Below are 13,075 nucleotides of genomic sequence, written 5' to 3' on the forward strand. Positions count from 1 at the left end.
TTATTGGTGCGAATCAAACAAGTTGATGGTTTTCTTATTATATATATTGTGGTGACCCACTCCTCTACGCAGTCCAGGTACATTTATTGGTGCGATTCATAAAAGTTCAGGGTTTTTAATATATTGTGGTGACCCACTCCTCTACGCAGTCCAGGTACATTTATTGGTGCGATTCATAAAAGTTCAGGGTTTTTAATATATATTGTGGTGACCCACTCCTCTACGCAGTCCAGGTACATTTATTGGTGCGAATCAAACAAGTTGATGGTTTTCTTATTATATATATTGTGGTGACCCACTCCTCTACGCAGTCCAGAAAGATACCTTGTTGCAACGTTTTGGACTAATAACTATATTGTGAGGTGTTCAGAATACACTGTAAATTAGTGGAAATGCTTGTTATTGAATGTTATTGAGGTTAATAATAGCCTAGGAGTGAAAATAAGCCCAAAAACTTGATTTTTAAACTTTTTATGTTTTTTTCAAAAAAAATCCGAATCCAAAACCTTAAATCTGAACCGAGACCTTTCATCAAGTGTTTTGCGAGACAAATCCGAACCCCAAAAATAACGAAAATCCGGATCCAAAACACAAAACACGAGACCTCAAAAGTCGCCGGTGCACATCCCTAATTTATACAGCAGTGTTTTGCTTACCGTACTTCTGTCATCTTCTTCCTTCAGTGCCGGCTCCTCATTGCCTGTTCTGACAGCGTCCTGACGTCATTACTTGTACGTCAGTACGCTGCAGGAGCAGGAAGCCGGCACCCTGCTCCTTGCGCTGCTGTCTTCAATGGGCAAAGTAGTCCTTTGGTGCTGCCACCGAAGGACTAGATTGCCACTCCATCGGGGATGTAACGGGCGGGCGGGCGGACGGGTGTTGCGCCCCTACTAGGCTTGCGCCCTGGGCGGACGCACTGCCCACACCGCCGTCGTTACGGCTCTGCTTAAATACATTGCTGTTTTAAATTTGCCATGCAAAGTTGCAGAATATCGACGAGTTGCAGAAAGCACAGCATAAAACATTTACCCCATGATCTCAACTAATCTGCTAAAATGTGATGCATTGATGGCAGAAATTGGACACACATCCAATACTAACATAGCTGTCATGGCTTTAGTGATCCACTGTGCAACATGATGCTGGCTGTCATACTTGGTTCCTCTTGCAATCGCTCGCTTCACAGACAATTGTTGTTTAAAACTATGCTTACTCTTCTTGGTTCCCTTATGTATAGAAATTTCACCCCCAGCAGCAGCAGTAGCCATACTACTTAAATGAACTTGCTCCAAATAATGCAACAGGGAGATTGTAAGCTTGTTCGGTCTTCTTCCCTACCTATCTGTCTGTATTACCCAGTATTGTTTTCTTACTGTGTTTGTTCCCAATTGTAAAGCACTGTGGAATTTGCTAGCAGTATTTAAATAAATGATGAAGATAATGAAGGGGGGAGATATCTAGATGGTCAACTTCCCTATCTCTAGTCATTGAGGCATCACAAAGGCTACAGATGCCTTGACAAATGTCTGAGCTGGAATAAAATTATTTCCACACACAAGAGGTGGATTTTTGGTCTTTTGCCCAGGCATGACAATGTGCTTATCATGGACATGAGATGGTACCACTGGTTGCTGAAATACTGGGACACATTCATTATCCTCCTCATTACCTTGTTCAAACAGTGGTCAAAGTGGAGGTGTATATGGTGGTCTGCTATATCACCACTTATCCTACTGTTTTCATTGTAAAACTATCAAATTCTATTCACTTCTATTCCCATTACATTTTCCATACCATTACATCTAAATTTCCACTTCGAGCACTGTGTTTAAATATAACACATTCCAACATTTTCAGATCCATAATTTTCCCCCTTATTCCGTTGCACATTAGCAAGTTCCAAAGTAGGATCCTCAGTTTTATATGTATATAGTCATCATCATTACTAGTCATACTGGTCATGCTTTCACATTCAAACACTTGACTTCTAAAATCAAGAGTTATTTTAGCATTCTGATGGCAATCTGTTGGAAAAAATTCCTCATTGCCGATAATGGAGATACACAGTGTATCCATTATGACTGGGTGAATTTCAACATGCACACAAAACTTGGTTGTTCAGAATTTCTTAAAAACTGAGAGGTCAGTTCAAAAGATGCTGTTTGTGGCCAGTAACATTTTTGAACATTTTCAGTATTCAGCAGCCACATGTAGATCATTGTAGCATCTTCAAAAACAATGACGTGCTATGCCACCAACTGAAGCAAGAGATAGAAATCAGGTGGAATTCCACACTTTATATGCGTCAGTGGTTTTCTCAAACCATTTCAATTATGGAGTGGGCCTACTTTGGTATATGTTCTTTTCTAAAATGACAATCCTATCAACCAGTGCTCTGCCTTTATGTTTTAATGGTGTCCTTTACTTTATTAAACTGCATCCTGTCTGCCACTGCTGTACCACTGTTTCATAGGGATCGCAGCCATTTGGCCAATATTGGTCAACATTTTTACAGTTGTGAAGAGGTCATTAGAAAATAGACTGTAAATGAATCTTAATGATATAAATACTAATGTAGAAACAAAAAAAGCACACAATGACATCATTTTACCTGTTTTTTACACATAAGGATTTTGGTCAAGGCCAAAACCAAAACACCAAGGGCTAGATTTACTAAGCTGCGGGTTTGAAAAAGTGGGGATGTTGCCTATAGCAACCAATCAGATTCTAGCTTTCATTTATTTAGTACCTTCTACAAAATGACAGCTAGAATCTGATTGGTTGCTATAGGCAACATCCCCACTTTTTCAAATCCGCAGCTTAGTAAATCTAGCCCCAAGATGGTTTTAGATCTAAAATTAAATCTAAACATGAACACATCTCTACTTTTAACTGTAACTCTGGCCAGTAGCTTCAAATGTCTTAACTTTGAGTTGGCCCTGTTCTAGGGCTTCTAAAGTTTGAATTAGACTAGCAAGACATTTTTAAGTTTTTCATTTGTGCTTTAAATTACTTTACTGTTAGCTACAAATTAAGCAGGATACATAGTTGATGGGAAACTAAAGATTTGCAAAAACAATAATACAAAAACATGTTTACTAGTAAATACTTTGTTACATGCAGCAGGTTTGCTGAGAGAAGACCCATACTAAATGATTTAGCAACTAATATTAAATACAAAAATAAAATAAATCATTAATAAATCTAGGTTTGATATAGGCTTGATATAGTGTATATTTTCACTTTAAGCATTAATCCATTACACCAGTTTATCTGTTTAATGTGATAAATTTATAGAGTCACTTGTATCTGATAAATATACATGACCATTAAGTATTTACTACTGAGCATTTGTCCCTTTTATTCCTCCATAGATTGGGCATTTGGACCAAAGTTAGAGGACCAAAAAGCTGGAGAGAGAAGCTACAAAGATGAGTGTGAACGGCAGGCTGGTGAATTTACATTGAGCATGGATGGAGGAAAAATGCAGTATGGAGACTTGCCACTTCTGGAACGGGACCCAATCCCCACACGCTCAGCACACAGGCCTTCCCTGATCACCTTTAAAGAAACCAGCCGGGGCAAGCTTTTCTGACTGTATTCTACAGAACTACTACTACTACTAAACACTGCACAACTTCAATAGAAACAGAAACTACTTAATTAACTCATGCTTTACTAACTCATTGCATTATTATTGTTTATTTTTAAAGCACCAATGTAATATACACAGCCAGTGGTGGGACTGCATACATGACATGTAAGGTAGTAACAAGAAGAGTACGGTTATGAATTTTGGTGTAGGGGAATCTGCTCTTCAGAGCTCCTCAGAGCTTACAACTGCATTTGAAAGTTTTAAGTAAATCAAAGGTACACAATCTTGTGTTATTATTACCCTATCAGTGACTAAATTGGAAAGGCATAACACTTGACTATTATTGCCATATAGAAATGTTTTTAAACACGAGTGCAGCGTGTGTATACAAGAATTTGTTGTCTTTTCTTGTCATAAGTCATTTGTCTATAAAGTGTCTATTGATGTATACTGTATGTGTTGCCACATGATTTGAAATGTTTTGTTTTGCTTTGTTTTTGGAACTCCACTTGTTTATGGGTCTAACATGAATTATGAGAATTTTTTTACCTGACAAGGTAACAATTGGGTGTAGTTATTCAAAACAATTTGCGTAAGGCTAACACTAGATTTCTGTTTGAAATAGTTGCTGTAGCTACCAGTCAAAGTCCAGAAAATGGATAGTTAACTCATTTACATCCGTACTGAGCCACAGGCTCTCACACTGTCACTATACCTTGTTAGAATGTTATATAATGTATACACTCCAGTTGAACATGCCTTTGTGTCTCTAGTGCAAATCTGAGGCGAAGTCCAATTAGAGATTTTCACCTAAAATAGTACTCATTTTAGTAAAGAGAACAAGTGCTTGTTTGAAAGAAAAAACTAAAACATTTTAATGGGATATGATTAGCCCTTTGCACGCTTTCATGAGTCAGGTTTAGACTTTTATTGCAGATTTTCTTCAGAATCCAGTAAAGACTGTGTAATGTATAAAGACGTGCACTGTTAGTTATAGGGAACATTGCATGTTACATAGTGGTGATAAGTATTTATACAATTAATGAGTGTAAATATATATAATAAACACTGTGAAATAAAGAGTAAAAATAATAACAGTGTGCTATGTAATTTCTTAGCAGTCACTGGTCTTGTTATAGTGCTTTAGTAGCTTGCTACATAGGTCTGGAAGGGAATGGGTTATCTTTTTATTGAAACACCAGGATGAAGTGGATTTTACCCCCTGTGCTGCCATAAAAGTGCAGATAACTGAGTGACTAATGTAACACAGGGGGTGTATTCTATGTGAGATTCAGCATTAGAACACTTTACACTGTTTGGACTTGTGATTGCACCGCAAAAGGTTTTTCTAAAGGATCATCTTGTTTTCCACCATGATCGCTCTCACTACCATCCTCAGTTTGCTGCTTGTTATATCTACAAATGCACAGCAAGGTAAGACAGGTGTAATGGTATGGGCATTGGCTTACACTGCTAATACATGTGAGTGTTGCTTACTGGGAAAAAATGTCTGTTTCTATGCTGAGGGAGAGAACGTTAAATGTGTATTATCCCAAACCACACAGTTTCTCTTTTTGGACTAATAATTTGCATATGATATCCAGAAATCCACATAACTCTACCCAGGGCCGGATTAACCCGGGGACTTTCTGGTCTAGATGGCAAAGGGGGGTTTGGTGAGCGCTCCTCTATATGGTGGTGAGAGATAGGGGCTGCTTAGGGGGATGACAAAGGGTAGTTCCGACCCTAGAGAGATATGTTAAAGATGGTTTCCCCGTAGCGCACAAAGATAGACAGAAATGTAAGAAATGATTTATTGAATCACAAAGCTGCAATGGTTCCCATGCAAAATGGCAATATAAAAGTACATACATATGGTATAAACCAGCAATATTATTATTATTATTATTATTAATTTTTATTTATAGGGCACCACAAGGTGTCCGTGGCGCCGTACAGGGACAAAACGAATTACAATACAAGGTGAGACAGCACAGTACAGTAAACAGTAAGCACAGTAACTCAGTAAGCTCAATGCACAGCTAGAGAGGGCGGGGAAAGGGGGAGGGAGGATCAGCAAACAACGGAGCCCAAGAAGGAGGGCGCGGAAGACAGGGAGACCCCCAGAGGGGACGGGGGAGGAGGGTCCTCGAGGAGGAGGGCAAAGTAGCTGGAGAGCAGAGTTAGAAGTGGTGGAAACAGGAGGAGAGAGGGCCCTGCTTAGAGGAGCGTACAATCTAAGGTAAGGGGTGGACAGACAGAGATGCAGGGGAGAGAGGGAGAATAGTGGGACATGGGCGGGGAAGGGGAAAGAAGGAGGAGAGGCAGCAGAAAAGGTAGGGAGTTAAGTGGGAGACTGAAAGGCTTTAAGAAAAAGGTGGGTTTTTAAAGCCTGTTTAAAACTGGACAGATTAGGGGAAGTTCTGATGGAGGGAGGGAGCTTGTTCCAGTGGAGGGGGGCAGCGCGGGCGAAGTTTTGGATACGCGCGTGGGAGGAGGTAATGAGGGGGGAAGGGAGGCGAAGATCATAGGCAGAACGGTGAGGGTGGGATGGAGTGTGAATAGAGAGGAGGGTGGAGATGTAGGGCGCAGTGGAGTTGGTGAGGGCCTTGTATGTGAGTGTGAGGAGTTTAAAGAGGATTCTGAAGGGGAATGGGAGCCAGTGAAGGGCTAGGTAGAGGGGGGAGACAGAAGAGGAGCAGCGAGAAAGGTAAATAAGTCTAACAGCAGCGTTAAGAACAGATCGAAGAGGAGCAAGATGAGAGTGGGGGAGGCCAGTGAGGAGGAGGTTGCAGTAGTCTAGGCGGGAGATGATCAGAGAGTGGATGAGACATTTGGTGGCATCTTGGGAGAGGAAGGGCCGGATGCGAGCGATGTTACGCAGCTGGAAGCGGCACGATTTAGCAAGAGAGAGGATGTGGGGGCAACAGGAGAGAGAGGAGTCGAGGATGACACCAAGGCAGCGAAGTTGGGGGACAGGGGAGATAGAGGAGTTGTCGACAGTGATGGAGAGGTCAGAAGGGGATGAGGTATGAGAGGGAGGAAAAACTATGAGCTCAGTTTTGGCGAGGTTAAGTTTGAGGAATCGGGAGGACATCCAGGAGGAGATGGCAGAGAGGCAGGCGGACACTCTAGAGAGGAGGGAGGGAGAGAGATCAGGAGAGGAGAGGTATAGTTGAGTGTCGTCAGCGTAAAGGTGGTAGTTAAAGCCGAAGGAGCTGATGAGTTGACCCAGGGAAGAGGTGTATAGAGAGAAGAGTAATGGTCCCAGAACAGAGCCCTGAGGGACCCTGACAGGAAGGGTGGACAGGGGGGAGAGAGACCCAGAGGTGGTGACAGAGAAAGATCAGTCAGCAAGGTAAGAGGTGAACCAGGACAGGACTGGGCCGGAGAAGCCGAGAGACTGGAGGGTGTGGAGGAGGAGGGGGTGGTCAACGGTGTCGAAGGCTGCAAGGAGGATGAGAAGGGAGAAGTGGCCCCTGGCTTTAGCAGAGAGGAGGTCGTTGGTGACTTTAGCCAGGGCAGTTTCAGTGGAGTGAAGGGGGCGGAAGCCAGACTGGAGAGGATCAAGGAGGGAGTGTTCAGAAAGGTAGTAGGTGAGACGGCTGCAGACAAGCCTTTCGAGAATTTTGGAGGCAAAAGGGAGAAGAGATATGGGGCGATAGTTCGAGAGAGAAGTGGGATCGAGATTAGGTTTCTTAAGAATGGGGGATACGAGAGCATGTTTGAAGGGGGAAGGGAAGATGCCAGTGGAGAGGGAGAGATTAAAGAGGTGAGCGAGGTGGGAGCAGGTGGTGGGGGAAAGGGAGCGAAGAAGGTGGGAGGGGATAGGATCCAGGGGACAGGTAGTGGGGGGGAGGATGAAATGAGAGAGTGGACTTCCTCACCCATGGTGGGGCGGAAGGAGTGGAGGGGAAGGTGGTTGGGGGGGAGGAGGGAAGAGTGGGAGGGGTGGAAGGGAGAGTGGAGGAGGACATTTTGAGTCGGATGGCCTCGATTTTAGAGGAGAAGAAAGAGGCAAAGTCGGAGGCAGTCAGGGAGGTGGGGGGTGGAGGAGGGGAGGGAGCCAGGAGAGTGCTGAAGGTGGCGAAGAGGCGGCGGGGGTTAGTGGACTGGGAGGAGATGAGGGATTTAAAGAAACATTGTTTGGCGAGTGAGAGGGCAGAGCTGTAGGATGAAAAAATGAATTTAAAGTGGAGGAAGTCCGCCAGGGAGCGGGATTTTCTCCAGTCACGTTCGGCGGTACGTGAGCATTTTTGGAGGAAGCGGGTAAATTTGGAGTGCCAGGGTTGAGGTTTGGAGCAGCGGGGGTGGTCGGAGTGGGCAGAGCCGACTGCATCCAGAGCGGAGGTGAGGGTGTGATTGTAGAGGGAGACCGCCTGGTTGGGGAAGGCCTGGGAGGAAAGGGGTGAAAGGAGGGTATCGAGAGAGGAGGACAGAGAGGCAGGGTCAAGAGCGTCGAGGTTGCGTATGGACAGAGTAGGTTTGGGCAGGGGGAGGGGAGCAGGAGAAGTGGAGAGAGAGAAGGAGAGGAGATGGTGGTCGGATAGAGGAAAGGGAGAGATGGAGAAGTCAGAGAGACTACATAGGTAGGAGAAGACAAGATCAAGGGAGTGACCAAGGCAGTGGGTTGAGGAGGACGCCCATTGGGTGAGACCAAGGGAGGAAGAGAAGGTGAGCAGTTTGCTGGATGCAGGGTCGATGGGGAAGTTAAAGTCACCGAGAATGATCGAGGGGAGGTCGGAGGAGAGGTGGTGAGGAAGCCAGGCAGCAAAGTTGTCGAGGAAGAGGGAGGTGGGGCCAGGGGGGCGGTAGATGACAGTGACATGAAGGTGGATGGGGTAGAAGAGGCGGATGGAGTGGGCTTCAAAGGAGGAGAAGGAGAGGGAGGGTTCAGGGGGAATGACACGAAATGTACAGGTGGAGGAAAGGAGGAGGCCCACTCCACCGCCTGGGCGGGCCCTAGGCCTGGCGGAGTGGGTGAAGGAGAGGCCACCATAGGAGAGGGCAGCGGGGGAGGCAGTGTCAGAATCGGAGAGCCAGGTTTCAGTTAATGCAAGAAGGTTAAAGGAGTTGGATAGAAAGAGGTCGTGGATAGCGGGGGAGGGCGGGGAGGGGCGGTAGAGGTAGGGCGGGGGGAGAGTATGGGTATGGGGTGAGAGCGGGGAGGCATAGTAGGGAGAGAGAGTAACAGAGCAGTGAGATAATGGGGACAATGAAAAACAGGTAAGAACAATGGCAGGAAAACAATGACAAGGTGGAAGACAATAACGAATTAGGGTGTGGAAGAACAGTACAGTGAGGTAAAAGGACGATGAAAACAGGTAAGAATAATGACAGAACAGTAAGATAATGAGGACAGCGGATAAGATAGTGAGGACAGCAGGAAAGAATAATAGCAGGGAGACAATAGCAACCAGTTAGGGCGTGGAAGGCATGGAACGACAGAAGGAGAGATGATGAGGACAATGGAAATAGGCAAGAATAATTAACAGTTAAAAGGTAGTTAGTTAGTGGTAAGTATAAAATCAGTAGAAACAAAATAATGGCATATAAAATAATCAGGTAGAATAGTAACAGGTACCAATCGAGTTCAAGGTGCAGGCAAAGGAGATGATCCAAGGGGATGAAGGAGAGTCACTGAGAGAAAGACGGTTCAGTGGAGCAAGGTAGTGAGAAGATACCTAGAGTTGCTTGGGAGCAGGACGAAGACGAGGTCCAAGCTGAGGGGGTGAGGCAGAGTCACAGTTCCAGGGAGCTGAGGGGGTGAGGCAGAGTCACAGTTCCAGGGAGCTGAGGGGGTGAAGCAGAGTCACAGTTCCAGGGAGCTGAGGGGGTCAGGCAGAGTCACAGTTCCAGGGAGCTGAGGGGGTGAGGCAGAGTCACATTTCCAGGGAGCTGAGGGGGTGAGGCAGAGTCACAGTTCCAGGGAGCTGAGGCAGAGTCCAGGGAGTTCCAGATCCAGGGAGAAGTTGTGGCGAGTTAGGAGGCTTCAAGTGAGGAGCAGGACATCAGATGAGATGAGGGGGAGCAGGAGCATGGAGGAGGCATCAGTGGGAGACAGGAGAGGAGCCATGGCAGGAGATTGGTGGACGTCAGGAGAGGATAGCAGGCAGGATCAACGTAGGTCAGGAGCACCGTGGTGGGCCGGGCGTGGATGATGGGGGGAACGGCACTTGAGACCGGGGATTCAGACCAAAAGTAGGCCTTGCGGACGTGCAGGCCAGGAGAGGAGTGCAGGCAGCGGGAATGAGGCTGGAGCGAAGAGGCAGTGCTGTGGAGGCAGCAGGACCGAAGAACCTGTGGAGGCAGCTAGGCCGAGGATCCAGGAGAGACAGGTAGGTAGGAGCAGAGGAGGCCGCTGGGCCGGAGCCGGGGTCCCAGGGCAGAAGACACCGCCGAGGAGAAGAGAGCCAGCGAAGAGGAGACAGCGATGAAGAGATCCAGGAGGGAACGGTGGAAGCAGCTGGCCCGGAGCCAGACGGTGAACCAGGCAGGAGCAGCTGGCCGGAGCCGGGGGCTCGATTTGGAGGCACCGCGGGAGGCAGCCGTTTGGAGGATCGCTGACGGAGCTGACGATGAGGAGATCCAGGAGGGAGCGGTGGAAGCAGCTGGGCCGGAGCCGGACGGTGAACCAGGCAGGAGCAGCGGGCCGGAGCCGGGGGCTCGATTAGGAGGCACCGCGGGAGGCAGCCGTTCAGAGGATCGTCGGCGGGGCTAGACACAGGAGTGAGTGGAGGTAAGTGAGGCGGGTGGAGTAGGGAAGGACAACGGAGAGGCGCCTGGCTACTCACTGGAATAGGGAGCCAGGTATTAGACCCCAGGGGAGAGCTCGCGCGGCACGTCCGTCCTCCTCCACAGCCGGAAGTTGATAATATAATATAACTTGCTTCAAATCCTGGATCAGCAATAGTCCTTTTAAAAGGTGGACACGGAGGTTCTGAAACTGAAAACGGTTTATTGAGTCCCAATGTAAAGCGTTAGTCCAAACGTAAATGGGATTTGCAGGCTCTGTGTTTATATAATGACAATAATCCGTGCTAGGATGTAGGTATAGTCGGAACTGTAGTATGGTTCCGGCACAGACAATCTGATATAATAATCAACACAAAGCTGCAACGGTTAACATATAATGCAAGGTGACAACCTTAGTACATCCATATAGTAAACATCAAAATACACTGGCTCCAGATCTTGTGAGAGTGAGACTATGAGTCATAGTCTCAGCTTACTGGTTACTGCGCACTGCGGAAGCACTACAGGGAGTGACGTAAGAGCGCCTGTGGCAGCCTGCAGCAAAGAAAGGCCGGACCTGGACCAGAAGGAATACGAGGTAAGCGCTTGGGGGAGGGAGTACAGGAGAAACGGAGCAGAGCTATTATATTATGCTGTATTATATATATCGGGGACGTGGGGGCTCAAAGTACCCTTAGCCCGGGGGGGCCTTACAGTACCCTTAGCCCGGGAAGGGGGGGGGCTCACAGTACCCTTAGGCCCCCAGGCCTCCATTAAATTAATCCGGCCCTGACTTTACCCTGTTCCAATATCCCATTAATAGGACCTACAATGCACAACATCTCATAATTAAATAAACCAGGATGTATGATGACCATGGGATATCTGGATTTATCACAGAAATTCCAATCCAGAAAATACCTTTTTTTTTGGAACTCCATTCCTATCTGACACTGTTTACTTTTTCATATCACTCACATATTGTAAGTATGAAAGTGACTGATGCTGAAATTAACTGTCACTGTTACAAATTACCTGTTACAAAAGTAATAAAATATAATTTGAAAAATGAATTCAGTTTGGGCAATATAAGTGGGGCAGGTGAGAGGTTGGAATCGTATGTTAGTATGACCCTTCTCTTTTTTCATTGGCATACACATTCTGGGCCTTTAAGGAGAGCAAAGCATAAAAAATGAAGTAACTTTTCACCTTGGCAAAACCATGTTGCATTGGCGGGGGAGGTAAATTTAAACTGTGGGGACAAAGTTATATTTGGGCATGTCCTAGATCAACTTTAAACTTCAGTGTAAAAATGAAGATATCAAGTATTTGTGTCCTACATGAAAAATCAGCAAGTAATTAACTTATATGCAAAATAATACATTGATTTGCACCCCTTGCATTGTAACATGGTTTGTCCAGAAACAAATTACTGGGTTTTTTTTGTTTTGCACTCCTTAATAATTGAGGGTCTCTATGAGCAAATAATGATGACATTTTGATGTAGTTAAAATAAAAAGAGCATACAATAAGAAGAACCTAATTAGAAATAAGTTTACTGAAACAACTACCAGAAAATAATAATATATTTTGCGCAAAACAGTTGTCCTGTAAATATAAGGATTGTCTTTACAGGACAAATGTAACATGTATTGTTTTTTTAAACTGCTCCTCCAATTTTAGGCCAATTTAGATAACTAAATCTGTGACATGTATTCTTTGTGTTCTTAACACACTTAAGATTCTAAATGACTATTTTTGGTCAGTTCTTTCTTTGGATATGAACCGAGCCTGATGCTTAACATTTAATTTTCTAAAATATGCTGAAATCAAATGCATCTACACATAGGTATTTTAAAAACAACTTGCTTTATAAACAGATGATGCTAGAGAGAATAGACTGTCAGTTCCTGGGGACTGGCTATACAGAACATTTGAAAGTGAAAGAATTGAATTAGTCTTTCCCAATCAGAATTTTCAATGGCTTCAAATGGATTAAATCATATACATTTGCTATGTAGATTCTCCTTTCTTATTGTCCATTTTTGCATTTGAATCACCAATACATACCACTCCATAGCATTGTATCTCATATCGTTTTATATGTATCATATATGTCTCAAGATACACGTCAGGATAATCATTTTCTATGAGGCATACAATTAAATAAATTTTATGTATCTTTCTCTACAAACTCACAAACACCACATATCATAAAAATGAACAATAATAAAATCTATAGATATTGATAATTTGGATTTGGTTAAATGTATAATATTAGTTATTGCCATCTAGTACATTGGTTTTAAAATCCAAAGATTGTTTTGGGTAATGTAACCTGAGAAAAACAAATAAATGAGTTACCTCTTGTATGCTTTCATGGTTATCCTCTATGAAATCATAAGCATAAATAAATTTTAGCTCAACTCCGAAATGACAGGACTGACCGCTCCTCCAAAAACCGAAGGATACATTCTACAAAATAAGCTCATTCTTTGTGCAGGGCGAGACTATTATATGAAGGAACAATAAACATATATTACCATAGAACATCAGCAGATAAGGAAACATTTGGGAAGTGCTAAGCAGAATTGAGCATTTTCTTGGTGTACCTCCATTCAGCTTAAACATAGAATCTCCAATTAACAGATAAATTGTCGGGAGGAGATAAAAACAAAAACCAAAGTAATGCCAAAGAAATAAACAGGTATGTAAGCAAACACACAGACTGTAAAAAGCCTACTT

At 44.5% G+C, this 13,075-nt stretch overlaps 1 protein-coding gene across 2 annotated transcripts in view; it reads left to right on the forward strand.

Moving 5' to 3' along the window:
* Positions 1–4,856: 4,856 nt before the first annotated feature.
* Positions 4,857–13,075, forward strand: part of SMIM24 (small integral membrane protein 24) — a 53,022-nt gene continuing 44,803 nt past the window's right edge. For both annotated transcript variants that reach the window (XM_075190035.1, XM_075190042.1), the window contains exon 1: positions 4,857–5,029. In XM_075190035.1, the coding sequence (XP_075046136.1) occupies positions 4,969–5,029 (61 nt within the window). In that variant the 5' untranslated portion in view covers positions 4,857–4,968. The remainder of the gene's footprint in view (positions 5,030–13,075) is intronic.

Source organism: Mixophyes fleayi, chromosome 1 (genome assembly GCF_038048845.1).
Source record: "Mixophyes fleayi isolate aMixFle1 chromosome 1, aMixFle1.hap1, whole genome shotgun sequence".
In the NCBI taxonomy this organism is placed as follows: domain Eukaryota; kingdom Metazoa; phylum Chordata; class Amphibia; order Anura; family Limnodynastidae; genus Mixophyes; species Mixophyes fleayi.